Raw genomic sequence first — 23,839 nt, forward strand, 5'->3', positions numbered from 1 at the left:
AATAATAATAATAATAATAATAATAATAATAATAATAATAATAATAATAATAATAATAATAATAATAATAATAATAATAATAATAATAATAATAACAGGAATTTTTACGAAACTTTCACGACAATTTTACTGGTCACCCCACGAATACGTGAATGTTCCGTAATTTTTCCGGTATTTTTCTCTCCGTGTAATAATAATAAATAATAGCATAATACCGAATTTCAAGAAAAGAATTTTCACTGGAAAATTGAGGAAAGAGTTCTGAAAAGGTGTAAATTTTTTTCCCGTAATCCATCAATCCGAATAATTCCAATGATTTGTTCGTTAAGAAAAATTGCAAAATCGACAGCTACATAACCCGTGCATTCATCTCCAACTCGGTTATAACCAGTCTGCAACTGACGTATCAATATTTGATCTTGAAAAGTGCTTACTGCCCCCTTTTACCCCAGTCCGTAAAATGTTTGCGCACCTATTACCACTGAATTCAAAAGACCACCCTCCACCCCGTTCCTCTCCCACCCGCCCCTCCCTCCACTTCTCCTTTTTCTTTTCCTCCACGACGTCTTCCCGGTAATAAACTCTATATATCTCCCGTATAACGGCGATCTATCTCGTATATGTATAGATGGTTTTGGTGGGAGGGGGTGGGAGGTTGCGGGAGGGGAAAGAAATTGCGCAAAAGACGTAAAAAAGTAAAATATCGGGTGGGGGGTGGTTAAAATTGCCCGATGGATTTTTCCATCTCCAATATTTTCGAAATATCGAATGAGATATTGGATTTTTTCAACTGAACGTGTAAAGTCAGTGTTATATATTTCAATGTTATTCGGTTTCAGTCATCCATACTGGAGTGATTCAATCATCTGAATCATCGATAAATAAAAAATTATAACAATTTGAAATTTTAAGTTTTTTTTTAATAAATTTTCAGGGTCATATTTATACGATTTAATTCCTTATCGTGAATGAGTCACTCTCGACGCACCATGCAGGGGGAATTGCAACTCACGTATGTCCCTTCAGGCGCAGAATTAATTAACGCTTGGTGCGCGTTCGTTCGTACTTCGTTTTTTATCAGTTCTTTTTTCCTTACACCCGGTTTTTTTTAGCCTCCCCCTCACCCCCTTGCCCCCCATCAGTTTTTAATACTACGTTTTTTTTTTCAACTTCTGTAGTTACTTTTTACAGCGTACTTCCTATATCTTTCACAAGGGCGGAAATAATGAATATGCTTTCTGCGCTTCTTTTTCTTTTCATCTATACTGATATTTTATAGTTTTTTAGGTTTTATTTCAATTGTTGTTTTTTTTTTCTCCTTTTTTTGAGGGGGGAGGGTACTTTTTTTTTTATGCACTTCACCGCTTTGTTCTCTTCCCTTTGATTTAGCGCTTCATGTGGCAACGTGAGCGGCAACCCGAATGCAATGGATTGCCCAGAATTACAAGGGAGGTGAGAGTTTGAAATGCATAAGTCAGATTTGCCAGTTAATTTTTATAAATTTGGAATTTTTTCTCTGCATTTTTACGTTCAAATCGTACGGCGGGGGAATTCATTTTTTTTAAAACTTAATTTCAGGGAAAGTATGACAGATTTTCTCAGGGGAGTGACATTCAATCGGATTCTGGGGGATATGGATATTAAAATGCGAGTTTTACACGAAATTCAAGAGGATTCGTGAGATTTCTGCAGGAAGAAGATGGAAATTTCAGAACTTGATTGAATTTTTAACGAGACATGAATATTCAAGAATGAAATTACATGAATTTTATATTTTTCACGGAATTTTCGTGGGTTCTATTATTTACGCGAAATAATTGAATTGAGGATTTTGAAAAATTAGATAAATTCAAATTGATCTTCTATTTATTGTTTGATTGTTTGAGATTGGTAATTATTTTTTGGGGAATTATTTGAAGTTGGATGGTGCTTCGGTGATTTTTCCGGAGTTTAATTGCACGCGATTGCAGTTCGGAGAGTGATTTAATTATGGAACAGTCCCTTGGAATGCCCTCCATTTTTTCATTTGGCTTGTGGTGTTCTCTTTGTGCCGTCGATAATTTCAATTCAAATTTCCATTCTTTATCGGTGATTGGTTCTGTCGGACAGATGAATGGGGTAAATGGAAACGACGGGTATTGAAGTTGGAGAGAAAATTTCAAAGAAATAAAAAAAAACCAAGCAAAAGGAAAATATCTACCGATATTGGATGAAACATCTAAAGATGAGTTTTGAAATTGAATCCAAAAGGCGGTCAGGATTTCAACTCCGTGCTATTGGCATTCTTCCGAAAGTTTCCGATTGCAAAACGAGAAGGAATAGGACAACAGACAGGAGATGGCATTGAAAATTTAATTTAACTCGAAACTTTTGGCCCAATAATTTTTCCTCTATTCCCCGCGAATCCGAAAATATCAAAGTCGAGAGATAAAATAAAAATCAATCGTTGAACGAAAAAAATATCGCCGACGATATTTAAAAAATAATCTAGAGAAAATGAAATTCAGATTTATTCGTGACGTAAAAAGAAAAAAGAATGAGAAACCAAAAACCCGATGCGGGAAAGAATTTCGAAAAATTCTGAGAAATCGTTGAGGCAAGGCGATGACGTAAGAATTAGAAGAAGGAAAAAAACTGATGAGTCATCGGGATTTTTGAAATTTTAAGAGAGGGAGAACAAAAAAAATCCCGACAACTCAAACAGAATTGAAGAGAAAAACAAGTTATTCAATGTTTTTTCCCGTTTTTTTTTTTCTATGAAATGAAACGTCCCACGGCGGATATTGCCTGATTTACGATGAAAATATTCCAAAAGAGGAAAAAAAAATGGTGATAAGAAAAGAATTTTATTTTTCCGCTCTGTGGTCTCGCATTGTTTTCTTCATTTTTCAAACTGACGATTGCATTTATTATAATATTCAAAAATCATCCAAGAGATGAAATCCAAGAACTTTCAACGTGTATATATGACTCATTAGGTTACAGGAAATCGCAAGATATTTCAATAACAAAAAAGGGGAAAAAAAAGAAATATACCGAGAATAAACGTTAGTGTTTTTTAATTCTGCATGAAATCGCAACGACGTAAAAACGTGGAATATTTTACTGAGAAAGATAAAGACAGGAGTGTGAAATTGAGAGAGAGAAGAGTGAAAAATATGAAGGTGGAAAATATAGACGGAAAAAGGTCATCACCGTGCCGATGATAGTGAAAGAAAATTAAGTCTTAATCCTACCGACTGAACGTATACGTATATGGTATATAATATGTATGTAAAATTCTTCTACCGTCTCCTCGATAAACTCCAATTAACGCCTAGACCCGTATCGATCATTTTTTAATCCTTTCCTCTTCCTTCCATACCACTACTGAATAAATGAATTTTACAAAAAAATTTTTCACACCCACCAATATTATTAATTATTGCTAATTATTTCCTGCTTCTTTCTAAACTCTTCACTTCGAATTTGTAAAGACTAGTTTCAAAATCCCACTAAATCATAATTAATTAACGTGATTAACTAGAGACGACTCTTATGAGTTATGAGCTCGGGATTTTTTATAGCTAGTACCGATTTAATGAGCTGGCATTTTTTATTTTAACATTTTCTTGGAATTTTTAGTGATGCGTTTGAAAATCAATTGATGGCTTTTCCTAATTTCGTCGCTCGTTTCTTTCACTGATCAATCAAATTCTCTGAATGTTGTGGAATTTAACACTGGGGAATTTTCCCGTCGGTCTATTTTCAAAATTTAATCTAGAGAAGTTGAATAACTTGAATGCTAACTGAAATTTACGGAATGTGTCTTCATCATGGTCTGTGGAATAGTTTAGCACCGAGCAACTCCTGAAAATTGTTCCTTCTTCGGTAAAAAAAAAAAATTAGACACTGTTAACAGGAGTGTTTCAGAATTCAGTGAAAAAGTTGTAACTCATATTTTTCAAAGTTTATTCAAATCCTCAGGTGTGGTATTCGTGTTAATGGATTAAACACACCATTTGGTGTACGAGAATTCACCATTTTTTAAATTAACAAGAGAATACTCTCCGTTATCTATCCGAATAACAACAAAAAAAATAACTGAAGAAATTATTGCTTAAAAATATTACAACAGGAAAATATTCCAGCTCAAAATATTCCAACAAATCACTCATTATTTCGAGACATTACAATAACAAGGAAAAACCATAATAATGAGTTCTCATACTTGGTATCTAATTGTTAATCACCCCCGGATTTTTACCCGCTACATTAACACTTAAAAAAAAAATAAACAAATAAAAAAATCAGTAGATATTCCCGTCATCATGATAAAAAAGTTCAAATTTTTCCACTGAAAATTTCAAATGGAATTCCCCAATAATTTTTCCCGCGGAAAAAACCTACACAGTTCACCTGAATGTCAATAATAAATTCCGATTTCGGATTGAATCCCTCGAACGATGAAGTCATTGATATGAATTCTGACCCCAGTCTGATTAAAACCCTCGCTAAGTATCGATTAAACCGAACAAAAACGAGAGGTCAATGAGACATCAAAGGGGAAACATTTGAGACAAACCACCTGGGCACAGGTGGGTAGAAGATCGCCAGCTGTCACTATACAAGTTCACCCCCTCTTTAACCATGCACGACCCCTTGAGGACAATTTTCCTCATTCATACCCCTGACATGAGACCATCACAAGCATAAGTTACCCCATTGTTTATATCATTTCTTTTTTTGGTGGGCGTCGTCCTTTCTTTTCACTCATTGCAGTTCACTTATTCCATTTTTCTCATTTTTTTCATTTTTCTCATTTTTCTCATTTTTTTTATTTTTTCCATTTTTTCCATTTTTTCCATTTTTTCCAACTTTTCCATTTTTTCCATTTTTCCTGTTTAATTACACTGTCCCACATATTCGTTACGTGAAATCTTGGATTTCTCTATTTCCAAAAAAAAGTTCCCCAGACTGATATTAATTCGTTGAAAAATGAATTAATTGAATTGAATGAATTTTCTAAATTTCTCATCAATTTCCAAATTAAAAAAAAATGGATTTTCATAGGAAATGAGTATTTATTTATCGAGCATGATTTTCAGACTCATCCTAATAATTGAAAATGAAAAAAAATCGATTTGTAATAGATTGAAAGTCCAGACATTTTCCAAATACTTGAGTACTCGAGGAATAAAAGAATTCGTGGATGTGTACATCTCAATTATTAAAATTCCCAGCGATCTCATTTAATCAGGTGTAATCCTTCAAATCCTGCCATTTCCTACTCCCTCTTCCTGTATTTTTTCCATAATTTTTATTATTATTTTCCACAAGTTCATACACGCGACCATTATAATGGCGACGAGAAGGCTCGACTCTTCTCCATTCGGAATTTACTACTAAGTATTGATTTTACAATTTGGAGTCCAACCAAAAGTAAAAAATAAACCAAGCCAAATGTATACTCAACTTTGATGGAGTGCCACCTATTTGCCCCCCACTTCCCTTACCCCATCATTTTTTTTTTCCCCTCCCCTCTTGGTATTTTCCCCGCTACCTGAGCGTCCGAGAACGATTGCGAAAAGAGAATGACCGAGGAGGGGAGGATAAAAAAAAAACCTACAAGGAGAGAAAAAATATAATACGTCTGGGTTGAGAAAAAATTGGGGAGAGGCGAATTACACATTTCATACCACCCCTCGTCACCCCCTCATCCCCCCGCCAGAGCTTCTTGTCTCACCTGTTCGAAACAAAGAACCAGAAATTTGATCGTTTGTCAAGTTTCATACTTGTCATGACTATGATCATCCTTTGTACTTGTTGGATGTAATAATAAACATGTTCTATATTCTTTTGGAATTATCTCGTGATGAACTCCAATACAAATCCCGGAATTCGCTTACGAAGTCGTAAACTAGAATAAGTGAATTGTTTTTCGAGATCGGATTTTAGCAAATATCTCCGAATTTAAGGGAGATATCGATTTTTTTATAGATACCTTTTTTGTAGCTATCATCTTTTTCGATCAAAAATGTTGACACAAAAAAATCGATAAATTCCTTCGGTTCCGAGATATCAGGGGAAAATTGACGTTGAAAAAAATGAGTACTGAATTCATTTCCTGGTTTTTTGCTTCTCAAAGGAAAAATAAATGCTAGTGGGTAAAGTTAAATTTTGGGACTTTTTGGGGCACTCATTGTCTTCTATTTGCTCACAGGATTTTTCTAATCGTCTAGTGAAAATGGTAACGAAAATCCGGAAATCACTATTCATTCAATGATGTTGAGAGTGAAATACCGAATATTCAACAGCACTCCCCGCTCTTCTCAGAATTTCTGTCCATAAAAATGTTCTCTCAATTATCATTGTAAATATGCGGAGAAATATCAAATTGATTTTTGCCTCCATGGAATGTGAACTCCATCTACTTTTATGTTATGAATTTATTGATCTGTACCAGGAATCGGCACCATTTATTGCTGTTCTAATTATTTTCGAAATTTTATAGCAGAAAATTCATTATTGCGAAATTGTTTGTTATTTCAGTGGAAATTATCACTAATTGAGAACAAAATTATGATTATTACAATGAAATTAATACCAATTTGATAGATTCCACAAATTTCCTCACTGAAAATCCACATCATAACAAAACCCACGACAAGTATAAATTCCGGTTCAATTATTCCCCGAAAATGTAATTAATAAATTGATTTGTTGTGCGCAGTGTTAATTCCCAAAATTTCCCAAATTCCGCTGGAATTTCGGAGAATTTGAGGAATTTGACGGTGAATCCCTGAACCGTTACTGAATTTTCAGATATTCAAAATGCCAGAGAATTTTTCTCTTTTTGTTTTGTGAAAAACATTTTCAAGCGATTTAAAATTCCCTCGAAATATCAGTTTTATGTCAACTAGATCTATTTTTTAGGGAGCAAAGATATGAATTGAGAGTGATGAGTGTTGATGAAAGTGATGGAGGGAAATGATGGGGAATGAGACATGATCTAATGAGTTTATTTACCTTGTGCGCCCTGAGTGTCTGGCCCTCGCAAGCTAGTGTAACGTCGCAGTACGCCTGTCTCTCGAGCAATTGCGAGAACATAGTCTGCAGATTGCTGTGATGGTACTTCCATCTAAGGCAGTACTGCTGTGAAAACATATTTGCCATTGTTGATGGTGACGTTGTCACTGAGGCTGAAGGAACGCCGGTGTTACGTTGCTGCTGCATACGAGCGTTTTATTTTTTATCAAACCACCAGGTTGTTTTCAAATAATTACCATAAGGGTTCTGGTACCACCTGCAATCATAATAATTCATCCGTCCAGATCGATAATCTTCAAGTGATTTTCATAAATCTAATTAAAATTCACTCGTTTCAGAGCCACGAGGAAAGGGTAACGAGTCGACTTGTTCACCGGTTCAGTATACGAGGGAATATCTCGGAATCTAGTGGAGATAGGGAAATTTTTATCAAGACATTTTTTGTAGAACGGACTGAGCGCTGGAAAAATGTCTCAACGAAAATTCCGGTATCTCCAGTAGTTTCAGAGATATTTCTGTAAGTCTTGACCATTAGCTAAATTGACTTGTTATCCTTTCCATTCATTACTGAGACATGATTTCATTATAATTTAATTTAATTCTGTAATTAGCTAGAAAAATCGAGAATCTTTTGCAATTTCAAAGGATGACTCAATAGATTATGAAACCATGTAAAAGCCCCTCAAAAAATCCATAAAACTTTATTCCATCTCCTTACGAGTATCGATTTGGCCCTAGGATTTCCCTTTCTGCGCTTCCCTTGACGCTCTGCCCTCGAGACCCCTTATCTGCAAAAAAAAGGGAGAAAAAAAAAATTAAATTCTCTTTATATGAATTTTTCATAAAAACTTCATTCAAAAACAATGCGAAAAACATTCCAACGGTTTATTAGATGCAAACGCTGTCCCTGGCATGAATATTTAATACTTTTCCACAGTATGCGAGTGAATAGAATTCTAGGAGAGGGGAAGGAAAAAAAATAAGGCGAGATATTACGAAGAAAAAGAATGTAGCTCTAATAGACAATTGGAGTGGACAATTTCCGCCGACTGGATGACGCCTAATGACCCACTAGTTTTTTTTTTTACTTCTGTTCATTTCCTGGAGTTCCTTGATCAAGCCAATTCCCCATTTCGGTTTAAAGATTCGTCTCGTGACGATTTCTCCGGGATTTTTATGAGATACTGTTGAGGAAAATTATTGAGGTGAATTTATATGGGGAATGCTGAAACAGTCGATTATTCTGGTAATTTAATGAATCCCCAGTGAAAGTTGGAGCCCTTCTAAATTCACATGGTAACTGAATTGTCTAGGGTTAAAATAGGAACCCCATGGCGAATGTTCGGGTGGGATCGATCGAGTTCTGACTCATGGACTTTTTTTTTTCTCGAAGAAGAGCTCAGAACGGAAGGTCACGACCCCAGTAGTCTGCAATTTCATGATGCTGGGATAGGAGTCGAGGGATATCGGAAATGAGGGAAAATCTTGAGGCCCAAGTGGAACGAAAAAAGAAGAGTTTCCACGGTTTGATGCAGAGGAAATACCCTTCGGTCACTTTATCGTAAAAATATTTATGTATTTATATCTTTAGGACTTGAAAGAAAGAGCCTCGTAAATTTTACGAGGGCAAATATAAATTTTTATTTGTGAATGCTAACGAGTTCCCATCAAAACTCGAGTGAAATAAAATTTTCTTGAGATATGCGGGAAGAGGGGAAAAATTAATTCAAGTTTTAGTTTTAAATTAATGACACAAGCGAGACGTTACGACTTGATTAAATTTTGACGGTGATATTCATAAAAATTTCAAAGTTTAATAAACTTTGGGGGGAATGATTTGACGGGTGGTATTGATCGATTCCCCGATGAATTTTGGTTTAATCATGAGGTGGCGGGTGAAAATTTGTCCATTTGCATTTTACCAATGTTTCAATATTTATCAGAATCAATTCAATCAGGATCTACTGTTTATTGAATGCAGTATTCCGGGACAAAATCAATGTCAACTCGGATGAAATTATATTCTATCACTGGCAAAAACTGGCGAACAGTCTCTCGATTCATCCTAGATTCATAGTTACTTTCTATTATGTCGAAAGAGGTTCTGATTGCAGACTCCTATCCCGAGTGAAAATCTCCAGTCAATTTCCAAGTTTCTAAAACTCCGCAGACGAAAATAAAAAATAAAAATCCACGTGTTTACATAAATAGATTTCCGCTTGGACTTGGAAATTTTTGAAAACTCGATAGATTATCTACTGGAGTGGAAAAAAATAATTCTGTACCACGGGAACTGATTTTATCGTTCCACTCCCTCGATAATCAGTTTTTTCAATGCTCTTATCATTCCCACATATTTTCACCATTTCAAAAATCACTCGGATTTCAGACAATCCATCCAACTTGCTGATAAGTCATTCTGAGAAACCCGTTACGTCGTTGACACTTTTATATTTCATATTTCCAGTAAGTCCTGTTGAAATCATGCATTAAATTTGAAAAATCATATTTATTGCAACGACTGAGGGGTGAGAACAAATTGTTTATTGGTACTTGGAGGAATTCTTCGGATTCCATCTAGTCAATGACATGGAGAAAATCACAATGACATCGGGATTATTTATGCTGGCTATGATGGCCCTGCCATGCTCATTCAACTGTAGTCGCTAAAGTTATTGAGTATCTGAGGAGGACAGACCGATTGAATACGTCACAACATCGGTGTCATCGATTACTCGTGTGTATGTACCGATTTGATAAGCCAAACAGGTTTTCCACCGTTTCAAAAAAGATTTTATCCCACACCAACTTATCTAATTCTGTTAAAATATTCAAATAATTTTCAAAAATTCATCAAAAATCTCTGAAATCCCCAAATGAAAAATAAATTATTGCTACTGATAGAATAGCGTGGGTAGAATTAAAAAACAAGATAATCATGAATATGTAAATGATCTTCCGTCCACTCTTATAAATAAATCATTGGAATTTTTCAAGCTCTCGGAATATTTTCACTATGGAAAAATACTCAACGATTTGGGAAAATAAATTTCACAGTCGATCAAGATCTAGAATTTTTCAGTATTTCCAAATAATTTCAAATTATGCAGTGAAATATGTAGAAGAAAGGAAAAAAATCAAAAACGTGAAATGAAATGATGAAAATCCCATTCTCACCCGCCGCCTGGATAAACATGGGATTCGTGTACTCTGATTAATTAAAAATATCCAAAAGGAAAAATCCCGTGTAAAATGCGATTTATCGGAAATTAAAAAACTTTTCATCATATCCCTAACATTAGCTCCCCTCACTGTTTGCATACCTTATGCAGTAGCTACAAGAGTCGATAAAAAAACCAAAACCCAGAAAAATTGAAGAATTAATTAGAGCGGAGGATTGAGAGGTGCGAATGAATAAAAAAAAAGATGAAATTTTTAAACAAATGACATACTCCGGAGCAGATTGTCCTGTACTCACTCCACAACCGATAAACACGAGGCGTTATCTTTCACGTCGAAACGTGAAGCTCTCGTCCATTCACAAACCCAACCGGGCGCATCCCTCTCTCTCATCAGTCTCTCGTCCTCTCTCCGATTCACTGTAACCAGTGCTCAAAATCAACCGCACGCACATGGTTTACCCGCACATGAATAATAAAAAAGAAAAAAAAAAAATCCCAACGTAAACATACGACAGCCAAACAAACGCCCCAAATGCCCAGCGCTACCTCCAATTAAAGTATTTACAATTTCTATCACAGGTGTACCTAGAGTACCGAGAGCGTCATCCTCCCGCTTCAATAATCAACACACAATACACGATAATATTGGATGATCCTCGAAGCCCCGGAGTCACCTTCCATCACTATAATCACGACAATACCGATAATGAAAATAGCCCGACAAAATTCATCAGAAAAATCCTCTCACCAATTCCTCAACCGAGTGAAAATTAAAAAGTTACGTTATAAAACGCAACGACCTACAATGCTACAAAATGCTTCGGAACTGCCTTTTCACCCTCCCCTCATTTTATTTCCTTCTTTTCCTTTATCTTTTGTCTCGCTCTATTCCGCCTCCACCGTTCGCACATTCACATGTACGTTGCAAAAATGAGAGAGTGAGAGAGAGAGAGAGAGAGAGAGAGAGAGAGAGGAGGGGAGAGAGAGAGAAAAAAAAAAGAGTGAGCCCATCGTCCAGCCGAGTCTCCCTGGCCTCCTCTTCTGTTGGCTTTTGCCTCATACCCTCTTTTTATCCCGCGCAGACAACGACGCTGTGTTTTCTTTCTTTTTTTTTCAATTTTTTTTATTATTATTTTCCTCTCCACCCTCCCCTCCAGCCCCACCAATCGTCTGGCTCCCTACATCTTAGGCCAATGTACGCCCCCACTATCGCACTTGCCCTCCCCTCCAGCCCCCCCTCTCTCTTTCAGAAGCGACAGAGCTTGTATCTCACTTTAACTTCTCTTCTTCTCTTGCCCACACAATTACTGTATCGTCTTGCTTTCCCACTTTCTATCCCTCTTCTCTTTTTACTCGGTAACCCCCACCACCATTTTTTTTTTTCCCGCCGAGACACTCAGGGGTGTAGCTGAAGATCGTCAGGGGGCCGACGATTTTTTTTTTCTTCTTTTTTAATTAAATTTTTCGTCCGCCCGTTTTTTTTTTTTTCTTCTTTCACCTCCCCGCCTCCTAGCCATTCCGCGACCGGGAATTTGAAAAAAATTGAAGGTGGGGTCGATCAATTTTAATAGAACCCCGAGGGGTGCCAGAATGGGGGAGATTACTTCTCGTTTGCGAAATGTTACGGAGGAATTGAAGACATGTTTCATGCGATATTATGGTGAGTCCGGAAGAGATTAGTTTTATGTCGGATTTTTATATTTTTTTTTTATGTCTCGTGTTTGTTGCGATTTTCTGATTAATGTGCAATCATCAATGAAATCGGCCGTGACATTCAAGCTGAGGTATTTGGGGTAAATAGCGATTGGTAAAATGACGAGGGCTGTGGGAGGGATTAAGTATTAATGACGCGAATGGCTTTAAAAACGGAAATAGTAGGTCTGGATATAAATCCAAGGGGTATAAAATAAGGACTATGTAACTTTGAGAACTCGCAAGCATTATATAAAGAGGGGTCTTTTAGGTAATCGATTATTGGGGGATGTCTATGAATACCACTCTTCTTGCGACGTCTATTTAATCTGACATTTCAATCGAAAACTGTTTTAGAATATTTTGCACTGTCTAATGTCTCTTCATTTTCATCTGGGCCGTCAATTTTCATTGGCAAAATATCAGTGGAAAATTTCATCAGGAAAAACTCGAAATTCCTCTCCAATCCACAATTTTCTCATTACCTCTCTCTTTACGTCATTTTCCAATTTCACTTAGCAATGAAAAATCAATGAGACATGAAGTGATTTTTACCGGACAAAATCGGACATGGTCAGGAATGCCAGTGCATGATTTAAGTGAATGATTAATGATTAATGATTAGTGTTGGATATATTCAATTATTCATTAACAATATAAAATGACTGAGAATGCCAATGTGTCGCTCAATTAGTAGGAGGCCAGAATGAAAGTTAACAACTCCGGAGCGGAGTGTTTATTTATCACGGGGTAATACAGCGGTACTTTAAACAAGTCAATTACAATGATTAGGAAGTGAAGTAGAAGGACCACTTGTTGGTGTGTGAGTACAGTGTTTTTGCTGGGTGGAAAAAAAAAATGGTGGGGAAGTTGGGGGGGAGGTGGGTGGGCGGTAGGGAGGAAAGGGAGGGCGGGGTGAAGCACGTGATGCAGACGACGCACGACCACTTTTCTACACACAAACCGATGAAAACAAAACCAGACATGTTTGTTTCGTCACTACCGGTACCGATGAAGTTTATCAAATATAACGGTTCACCAGTTACTCCCACCAAATCTCTTACCATTAGTTAAATGGCAAATATTAAATTTTAATTAATTTCCGGTGAATGAAATTAAGCATTTTCAACCAGTCGGCTTAAAATTTCATCATCCACCGAAAATTTTACCGGGTAATTATCGAAATTAATTAATTTAATTTGCGGTATTATATGCGATAATGACATCGTATTTTACGTTTTTTAATTAATTACCGAGCTAGCCAAATAATGAAATTATTCAGTTACTTCGATGTAATTTTCCATCAATTATTGAATTGATTTCCTGGTAAAATGTGGGGGCGGTTTTCTTGGTAAAATTAATCATGTTCGATCTGAGTTGTAACTGGTACGAGTGGTTATTCTCATATCGCATTATGGGAGGTCGACATTATCAGTCATTTATAGACGGAAATTCATAAAGTACAGCAGCAATTTCACTCATCTTATTGTTAGATTACTCATATTTGCGCATCAATTCTCAAGTCCCTCCCCCATAAATGGAAAAGGGGAGAACAAAAGACTTGGATTATCCCCCTTACCCCTGAAGTGTTATCACCAATTTATCGGGAAAATTTTGAAACATAAATCGTGAATATTCCAAAGATTTACGAGAGCGTAAACATCATTCGAGATAAAAACAAAATGTCCGAGAGTTTATACACCGAAGAAGTGTAATTTTTTCTCTCCCTCTCTCTCTCTCCCTCTCTCTCTCCCTCATTGCCCGCCCCTCTTTTCCAGTGTCTCCTCTTCACCATCAATTCCCCCCTCCCTCCCCACTATTTTATCCAACTAAAAGAGAGGGGAATACCGAGGGGCCCTGTCCACCCATAGATACAACCGGTTTTCGCCTTGTGTTTCACCCGCATTTTTAGAAAAAAATTGAACCAGTTTGTAAAATGAAAAAAGCTCCCCTCTCACTGTATCCCCTTTCCCATCTCCATCTGCTATTTCACTCCAACCCCCCACCGTAATTTTAAATCCAGTACAAACATCATGGGAACGAAGAGACTGACTCTCATCCCGGAACTTGGGAATGCTAAATAATTACATAAATAATTTCTCTGTTAATTGAAAAAAAAAGACATTAAAATGGTGTCTTCTTTTTTGTCGCTGTTGGGTGGGGGCGAAGATATGAGTGCCGGGGAAAATGAAAAATGAAAAATAAAAATTGAGGGGAGAGTCGAGGGGTTGCGAGCCCCGGAGGCTGGCACAGGCATCGGTATTGATTTTCGAATTGGTTCAAAATTTCCATAATGCAGGGGTCGGCGTGACGGCGTCCGTGGATATGTCAAGGGGCAGTAAAAACCTGGGAGGTAAAAGCCGAGATGAAAAGGAAGAAATGAAAAATAATCAGAATTGACTGGTCAGCCAACTCCATTTTTTAAATTACATGCGTCGATCTCAGTTTTTCAGAGTTTTTGAAAAAGATTTTTTAATCTCTTATCAAGTGATTTATTTCAGTGGAATTAAGATGATCATTCGACGGGGTATTTTTTTGGGGTCATTTGATTTTTTTTTTCAGGCTGATTACGAGTGATAATTACCCGAAAATTATAAACTTTTTGAAAATTAAAAAATTATTGTAGCCGTGGCACGTTGGGGAAACGATTTCCATGTTTTACCAAAATTCATTGTAAATTTAATAAAATCCGTAAAAAAGTGCGCGTCACTGGGGTACGTGGTTTCGAATGTAATTTATGATCTTTCTAATTGGGTAAATTACGTTTTTGAAATTGTAATTTACGATCTGAAACGCGCGATTTACGAGTCCGAAAATGTTAATATACGAGTTCCAAACGCGTAATTTACGACTCCAGAAAATTTATGTTTAAAATCGTAATTCACCTTGTCGAAATAGGGACTTAGATTCTTTGAATCGCTCATTAATTTCACAATTCCTCATTTTTTCCGAGCAACCCATCTCCACAATAAAAATCATTATTTCAATCCACATTCCCAATAAATGCATCCATAAATAATTAAAAATTCCCTGCACAAGGCGACTGAAATTTCCACAAATTTCTCTGAGAGCAGTCGAACGAATGCGAAAAAAAAAAACAATCCAGACCAACAACAAGTACCGACTTAAATTACTCGAGAAAAGCTCTCACAATCAGATTAACCGCATACAAAGTATCATGAAAATGAATTTAATAACCCGAATATGATAGATAATTGACGATTCGTGTGTTAAATGAGGCATGAGTTAATCAGGTACGGTGGGAATAAGTGAGGATATACCCACGGATGAACACCCGCACATTGCCTGGGTCAATGTTGTTCCTTATGTCGTAGTTATACCCAGTGAAAATCCAACGGTATATAGTAGCTCACCATTAAAAAGCCCTCCGGGGGCATAACTTGTGAGGTCCCCCTCATCCTCGTCTTCAATTCCCCGTATGTGTGCATCGTGTTATTTTCTTCAAGATACAGTAAAATAATGGGTAAGCCGCATGAAAAGAGATAGGCGGATAAAACGCAAGTAAAACGTGCCGCTAACGCGAGATTCTTGGAAATCGTTAGATCCACCGATTCCTCAACTCGCGGGTGGAAAGGGGAGAGGGCAATTTTTATTTTTGCTCATCATGTGTGTGTGTTGGGATGGCGCGCGCGCCAACGGGTACTCGCGGGTCATCCACGGGGGGAACAACCCATATCCCTAGACCGCGGAACACTCTTGTGTCGTTGTTGTTGTTGCTCTAGCCCCGCAAAATCATCCGACCCCAGCGTATCCGGTCTCTATCACCACCTATATTTATCTATTTCTTTTTCATAATTTTAATCGTTTTGTTGAATTTTTTTTTTTTCGTAGTTTTTATGTCTCTGCAAAAGTTTTATCTTTAACTGCTATTTTACTGATAACGTTTATTGATAACGAAATATCGAAAACCATTTTTTGATAATTTCACAAATTAATTCGATTTCGAATTGTTAATGTTGGAAATTATTCGTAATTCTGTTGATTTCTAGTTTTTTCAAGTTTTTTCAAGTTTTTTCTAGTTTTTTTTAGTTTTTCTTTTTTTTGTTGCGATCGATTAATGATATAAAGATTGAAAAAGTTTTTTTTCTTTTTTTTGGCGTTGGCCTCTGAATGAAAGCCGAAATAGGAAAACATTTTTTTGCTGATTTCAATGTTTCTTTTGCGATTTACCAAGACTGTCATTACCGTTTGATGAATAAAAAAAAAGAATGAACAAACTCGTGGTAAAAAAAAGTTCACGGTTACACATGCAGAGAAAAAATCTGAACGTAAAAAGAGAAGTTGGCACATGCAAGAAGCGGAGTTTCTAGATTCAAGAAAACTATTTAACTGAATCTAGAAACTTCTTTTCTGACATTAAGAAATGTTTTTCCAACATTAAGAAAATTTTTGCACCGAGACCGCCGGCAGCTATTTGCCTGTTTACTCTGATTGTTTCCATTAGAGAATATTCGCGGAAAAAAAAAATAATCAGTAATGAGAGGTGATTGTTGATTATTTATTGAGGGAAAATTATCAATTCATCAGTCCGCGAGACGGCGGGATGAAAACGTGAAATTTTAATTGGAATATTTATGATCGTTACAATAACTGGCAGTTTTCAGTGTTAGTGGTTTCTCCAATTATCCAATTTTTCGCGTCAACACTCTTATTCATTATTCAGTAATTCCTCGATTATTTTTTCATGAATCTGTCATGCAATCCGTAGCATCATCATTATGTCGAATGATTTTTCGATGACTCGATATGTATGAGGGAGAATAATTGAATTCATATTGCATTCATATTGAATTTTTCAATTTTTTTTTTCTTTTTATTACTTGGGGCTGTAATTTCGCGACGGGCCCTTACTCCACGTTCCAATCCTCTCATTTTTTTTGCGGATTCCGTGTCTTTCCCTTTGTTCGGCGGATCTCCCCCTCACCGATTCTCCCATTCCCCCCTATTGCATGTGTATGCGGACACATATAGAACACACACACACTCTTGGAAATTTCTAGAAATCTCAGTGACAATCTCATCCGAATTTTCAATTCCACTCAATTTTTTTTCTTCAATTAAACGAGAAGAAATTTCAATTTCAAGTGCATTTGAAAATTGAAAAAATTGTTTACTCGCATTAAATATAATATGATATAATTATACTCTTGAGAGCTTGAACATTGAAGATTATCATTTGAATATTCGAGAAATGAACTGATTTGAAGAATTCTAGAAATTTAAATTTGTAATTTTATAATAATGTGACTTATTCGAGATGAGTCTCTCGGTTGTAATTACATTTTTGAAGTACAGCGATAGTCTTTTAATTTATGAGTCCTTATTTTTCAGTGAAACCCGAGGAAAAGGGGGTGAGATCGAATTGAAATTTCCGTGGAATAAAACCCAGAGGCTGGGTCTCAAGAGGGATCTCAGAAAAATAAAAGGAGGGTACAGTTAAGAAGTCGAGGGGGTTCCCAGGGAGGGAAAAAATTAAGACGCGAAATAAATAACTACGAGTGCAACTCTAAAAAATATATCCAACGAATGATGAAGAGCTTCAAACCAGACTTTTTCTACTTGCGAGGGAATTCTTCGGTATTTGAGGGGTAACCCCTCCAAATTTTATTCAATAATAATACCAGCCCTCTAAAAATTTAAATTCGAGATATTGCGATATCATTATATTATTTTGAAAAATATAACGAATGAATAGATTGTTATGTAAATTATTTACAGAGCGGAGGTATTACACTGACAAAATATTTTCACCTTCAATTATTCAATGAATGTTAATTTAAAAAATGCATTTCCATTATCGAACTCGCGGAATTCGCGAAAATCGAAATATCGTTGTGAAAAAATCGAAACATCATTGTGAAAAAATCGATTGTGAGGGGTTAGATCTTTTAAATATCAGGAATGAAGTAAAAAATTAATGGGTTTTCACCGCAAATTTTTTAGGGTTCATAATTTCATCAGTCGTGGGCTTCTAGCACCGAAAGCCGTGTACGTAGGGTACAAACAACCGGATCCAATTTTTCCCCTCTCCTTGGATTGGAGACCTGGGGGTACTATCGTTACTTGGTGAAAAAAAAAAATCGATACATCAAATGAGAAATAAAAAAAAGAACTAGTGAGAGAAAAATGGACTCCATCCAGACGGAGAATTTAACTTCGTTTCGTTCGTTTGACGTAGATACATTTCAAATATTCGTTATAAAAGCTGCACATGAAGGTGGGTAATATATCGGAGAGTAAAAACGAGCAGAGAGAAGAAGGGGATCGGAGAGAGAACGGAGTCTAAAAAGGGGGTTGCGCAAAAAGACGGAAAAAAAAATAAAAAACAAGAATTGACGGAAACAAAAAATTAACAAAAAAGTGAAAAAATACGAACGGACGCTGTAGACGCAGTTGGATATTGCTGTTCCTGTGTGGTGTACACCGTAGGACATTTCAAGGGGTAACACGAGACAAAATGAGATGGGGGTTAGGGAGAAAAAAAAATTAAATTCTCCAGAGAAGGTAAAAAAAAAATGCCCCGGTGCATTGTACAATTTTTTTCAAAATACAAAAGTTATGAAATATCGTTTCGTACCGAAAGTTTTAATGCGAGTCAGTACTCACCCCCGCCTAGCAAAATATACATCTAGCCCAGTATTCCTCGAGTATCTGTACCCCAGGACCCAGTATTATACGCCCGGGACCAACTTTTTTATTAAAAAACTTTTTTCGAAATAATAAAAATTAAACTCACCGCCAAATCACAAATTTTTGTTTCACCCCCCCCCCCCTTTTTTTTTATATAATAATTCAGAAACTTTATACATTAATGCGAGGAAAACTTTGTCCTGAAATTTATGAGGTTTTTTAAATTTTCATTCTGTTTTCTCGCCATTCCCTTTTCTTCCTCCAACTTTCCACATCGAGTTTTATTCTAAATAATTTATTTGGAAAAAAAAAGTTTCGCCTGAGACAGCCCCCAATTCCCAGAGGCCGGAGAATTCCCGAATTTTCATAATTAAAATCGAGCCTGCCGAAAGCCCATCGAATACCCGGAATTGAATTAAAAAAAACATTTCCCCTAAAAAGCAAAACGTCAGAAATCAAACAAGACTGAAGAGTCTGTGTGGTACCCACAACGAGAAAAAAAAAAAAACCCCTAAAAGTATACACCCAAGAAATATATACACCGTTTGTCGGTCTCGCACAGGATGGAAAGAGAAAAAGGCAACGAGAAGGAGAGAAGAGGGATCTTTATCAAAGTCGACGCACGCCGGTCGCCATGGCAACGAAATTGGATTTTTTTCCAAGTTTTTTCGGCCCTCCTCGGGGCTCGGCGCCCGCTCCAAGAGAAGAGGCAGGGAAAGAGGAAGAAGAAATAAAACAAAAATAATATGGAAAAAAAAAAGGGAACGAGAAAAACGAAAAGAAAAAAAAAATGCAGAAAGAGACGAGAAATGAGTGGAGGGAAAAAGAGGGATGCGAGAAGGGGGTTGGGAAGGGGGGGAGGTTATAAAGGGGGGGGAATAGGTGGGCGACAGACCGAGGGGGAGGATCTGACGAACGGCGACCGGGGGAAGCCAATAATTCGAATTGAGAACAGCCAATGGCCGTGCATCTGATTTTTTGTCGTATCATCGTCGAGGTCGAATCCAGGGAGAGACTGGGTGGACGTTTTGTGCAGGGGAAAAAAAGGGGGGGGGGCGGAAAGGGGGGTTGAAGAGAGAGAGAGAGAGAAAGGGGGAAGGGGGCAGTGAATTTTTTTATTGTTAAAATTCTTTCTTTCTCACTCCATTTTGTTCCAGACCTCGTTATTGTTCGTACACCACTCACTCCCAAGTTCCTTTGACAGAGCACCAAGAAGGGGGTAATTTTCGGCGAGTACTAGCCAATAGCTAGGGGGATGAATAATAATTTCGATGTAGAAGCCACATCCCGAAATTAATCAGAAATCGATGATAAATTGGACAGGAATTGATCAGAAACTGATCAGAAATTGATCAGAAATTGATCTGAAATTGATGAGAAATTGATGAGAAATTGGTGGCATCCTGACACCCCATTTTCAATACAACTGGGCAAAAATATTCTCGTCCTCACTATTTTCCTCCTGCCTCAATGAAGGCCAGACCAGCTGCACTTGAACTGGAGTTTAAGTGGCTGTGCAAATACTCATATCAAACCGCACACACATACAAACGTGAAGAGGAAAAATAGAGGGGAAGAGAGAGAGAAAAAAAAGGCCCGGAGTTCACGCGCCTTTCTTATCTTCTTTTGTTAGTTGGAACGTTCCTCCCGGGTCTTCTAGACCTCGTGGGACTCCCCATGCACTCGTTGCAAAAATAAAGAGAAGGAGAAAATTAAGAGGAAGCGAAATAAAAGAATCATGAGAGTGACGATGTAGATACCAGTGATGGTCATGGGAGAGAAAAGGAGGAGTGAGATTTTTTTCCTTATTTTTTTTTTACCCACCACCAGGGATTTTTCTACGACGATTTTTTCATCGGCATCAGAAAACAGAGAAATTTATAGAAAGGAACTGCATCTCTTGACCAACGAGTTATGCGCAGAATTCGCATTCCATGAGTTTTTAAATATATATCCCACAAAGTATTTAAAGTTTCGCGTTTTGTCTTTGAGAATTCCCATCTCCCCCATGTTTTATTTATGCTACATCTTTAGCGCTTCCATCCGCGACAGCCATACCTGAATTCGAATCCAAGATCGATAATAATTCTGTATTAATATTTAACCAACTTGTGAATGTCCTTTTGGAAATATTCCATTTACCCCAGGGTCGCAAAATTTTTTTTTCCCTGTCGCTTAATATCGTGAGAGAATACCCTTTCGAGATATAATTTTCGATTGATCGGTCAGGAAGAGCAGAGGTGGGGGGTAGATACGTGTAATTGTACTGCCATTATTGTTATAGACCTCTGTAACAAAGAACCTATCGAGAATAATGGCAATGGAGGGTATTTCAATCGTGCCCGTTGCCTCATCCTTCACTTCTTCATTTTCTTCGTAATTTTTTTTTTTTCATCTCTCCCACTCTCTCCCTCGCGAGTCTTCAACCGCACGATCAATGTCAGAATGACGTTCAAAAGGCAACTTGAATTGTTTTTCCTTCTCTGTAGCATTTTTGGTCTTTTTCTCCTTCATTCCTCATTCTCGAAGGAGAGGTTTATGAGTGAGGTGAACGAACGGCGACAGACCATGGGTGAAGAATGCATTATTGATGGTGATTCAAGTGCTCACCGGAAGTCAACGTCATATAACTGACTATTTAAAATTGAAGCAAATCGCGAAAAAACTGATACGACTCTTTCCTCTGGCTTTCCATTAATTCCTAATGAATTTAATCCACGACCTAGCCATAATCTTGACTAATTAACAATTGAAATAACCACTGAGAAAGCTATATCAATCATTAATCAGTGGAAAAGAACGTGTGGATCAAATATTACTCGTCTTCAATAATGCACTCAGCAATTATGATTCACACCATTCTTCCCCGTGGATAATTAATTTCTCCCATTTATTTGCTGCTGTTACTCGCTATCCACCCGATGGAAAAAAATTCCCCGGCATTTTCTTTTATTTTCTTTTTTTTTCCCTTTCGGAGGACTTATTACACGTGTGAATCCTCACAGCTATTACTTCCACATGAATTAATCATAGAAACTCAAAAGATTGTGTAATAATACCGGAAGTAAGAATTATATTTCCATAAATTATATTAATCGTCCATATATGGTATTGCGAGTGCAAAGAGGAAAAGAGAACCATTTAATTGACGGAAATGAAAAAGCTCTTTTGATGATTAAGATGGTGACTATTAGTGAATCAAAAATTAAATCCATTCTCCACTGGAAATAAACAATCTACTGATTAAATTACTCATTACGGAGGTAAAATTCGTTGCGAGGTAATGGAGCCCTGTCTGCGAACCTTCCTAAACGAAATGATGAATTATGTCCGTTTCCAGCGAATATAGGAAAAAAAAAGTAGTGAAAAAAGGGAATTAAAAAGCGAAATAGGGAGAAACGTCACGACAGCTAGAATTCATTATTTGATGGCGCTCGAGCGAGAAGAGCTCAGAGGGTGGAGATTGGGGTGGAAAAAAGGGGGGGATTAAGGGACTAAAAATTGTTATCCCACGAATGCATCGAGGTCGTTCATCAGTGCACATGTGACACAATGGAGATGAGAACGAAAAATCTTGATCGAAGGGCTAATTCAAATGAGTCCTCCCAACACCGAGGCTCCAAAATAAAATCCCCCCATCCAGAAACTTCCCCCCGATATCTCCAAATATAAATCTGCATTATTATATTTTTTAAATATCCCACAAACCGATTTGAGACATTAAAACTCAATTTTAATTGAGTAAATAAATTAATTTCTTCCGGTGGTTTTTCATTGATTAAAAATTGAATTATGGAAATTATTGACGTACAAAAAAATCACGATATCCGGGTGATGCAATGGTTGCCTCAAGGTATTCCAAAAAAAATGATGTAATTTTGTAATGTACAGTTGTAATCAAAATTTTGTATTTCTCAGATTGCGAAATATTTGCCATGAATAGATTGAGCGGAAGTGCCTTAACACTCCGCGGCAAATTTTACCCAATTGAGAAATTAGCATTTAATTGTTCATAAAATAGCGAGCGTTGCACACTGAACTTGTTTACATACGTTAGCAGGGAATCAATGAGGCAACCATGAGCGTGGTGAAAATGCTCTTTTAGTTGTGCCATGAAACGCAACGATCGTACGCGTACCGTAGGTTCGTAACGCACGTGTGTAAGTTGCTCTATCTTTTTCTCTCTTTCATCGGTTGTAACTGCACTCCTCCCACCTCCATCCCTCGGGTTTTTTTTTTTTTTTTTTCCCCCTTTGACTCAACGTATTCCAGTGACGGTCAACTCCCCACCGCCACCCAGGGCCATTCCATTCAGCGCTCTGTACTCCTTTTGTACGACGTGCCACGCCGCTGCTACGACGAATACTCCAACGTAACACGTACATACCACTTTACATGTTTGAGTTTGTACTTCTATATCGACAATTCTCGCACTCTTTCTATCGTGTTTGTAAACGCTCGCACAGGTATCCAACCTGATCTGACGCACTTTTACAGAATTATATTTGCAATTTGTTATTTAAATGAATATTTTTAACAAATGGGAGAGAAATATTCAATTCTGTTGCTAAGTGGGTGAGTAGGGTGGGGGATTTTTTTTGAGGTGACACCTTTTTTTTTTTTTTGTGATTTCTCACTTTGAAGGGTGTAATTAGTTTTTTTGTAGACACATTTTTTGTGGGTACTTGCTTTTTTTAGAAAAAATTGTTGTGGAAGAAATCGATTTGTTTTTGCAATTTCGAGGTGGTGGGGGGAAAGTGGTTTTGAAAAAAAATGGACTTATCTTAGTTTACCGCGTTGGTGAAATGATGAAATATTCTGGAATAATTACGTAATCGTTCGGTAAAATTTCATACATTCAATTATTTCTGGGAGGAATGACAGAAAATATAGCTATTCAAATGAATTTTTTTTTTGGAAATGACTTATGAATTTTTGGAATTAAATTTTTTCAATATGCCGCTTCAAAAAATTTACGACTGACTTTCCCCAACTTCCATTAATTTTTATATTTTATGACCAATACCTGGAAAAATCAATCGAAATTTTTCATCAGTGTAAATACACGTTTCCAATTACAATCACTTTAATTCCGCTATCGAAGAAAAGTATTCGAATTTCGTAGAATATTCATGAATTTTATTCATTTTTGAATATCAAAATGTGAATAAATTTCATGTATTTTCGTTCGTCGTTAAAAATTTCCATTTTTCTATCCAACAAATTAAAAAAACAATCTGCATTTCGTCAAAACGGAGACCATGGAACCGATGAATCTATTTGAA

The 23,839-nt window shown here is 36.8% G+C and overlaps 1 protein-coding gene across 14 annotated transcripts in view; it reads right to left on the bottom strand.

The window, feature by feature from the left end:
* LOC105264137 (protein tramtrack, beta isoform) overlaps positions 1-23,839 on the bottom strand; it is a 55,298-nt gene that overhangs the window by 8,389 nt on the left and 23,070 nt on the right. For 12 of the 14 annotated variants that reach the window (XM_011300864.1, XM_011300837.1, XM_011300899.1 and 9 more), the window contains 2 exons: positions 7,748-7,817; positions 7,009-7,285 (listed from right to left, as the gene is read on the bottom strand). In XM_011300864.1, coding sequence (XP_011299166.1) covers positions 7,009-7,215 — 207 coding nt within the window. In that variant the 5' untranslated portion in view covers positions 7,216-7,285; positions 7,748-7,817. Of the gene's footprint in view, positions 1-7,008; positions 7,286-7,747; positions 7,818-10,481; positions 10,920-23,839 lie in introns of those variants that run through there. The other 2 variants (XM_011300891.1, XM_011300882.1) reach the window with 2 other exon arrangements.

Source organism: Fopius arisanus, unplaced genomic scaffold (genome assembly GCF_000806365.1).
Source record: "Fopius arisanus strain USDA-PBARC FA_bdor unplaced genomic scaffold, ASM80636v1 scaffold00001, whole genome shotgun sequence".
NCBI lineage: Eukaryota > Metazoa > Arthropoda > Insecta > Hymenoptera > Braconidae > Fopius > Fopius arisanus.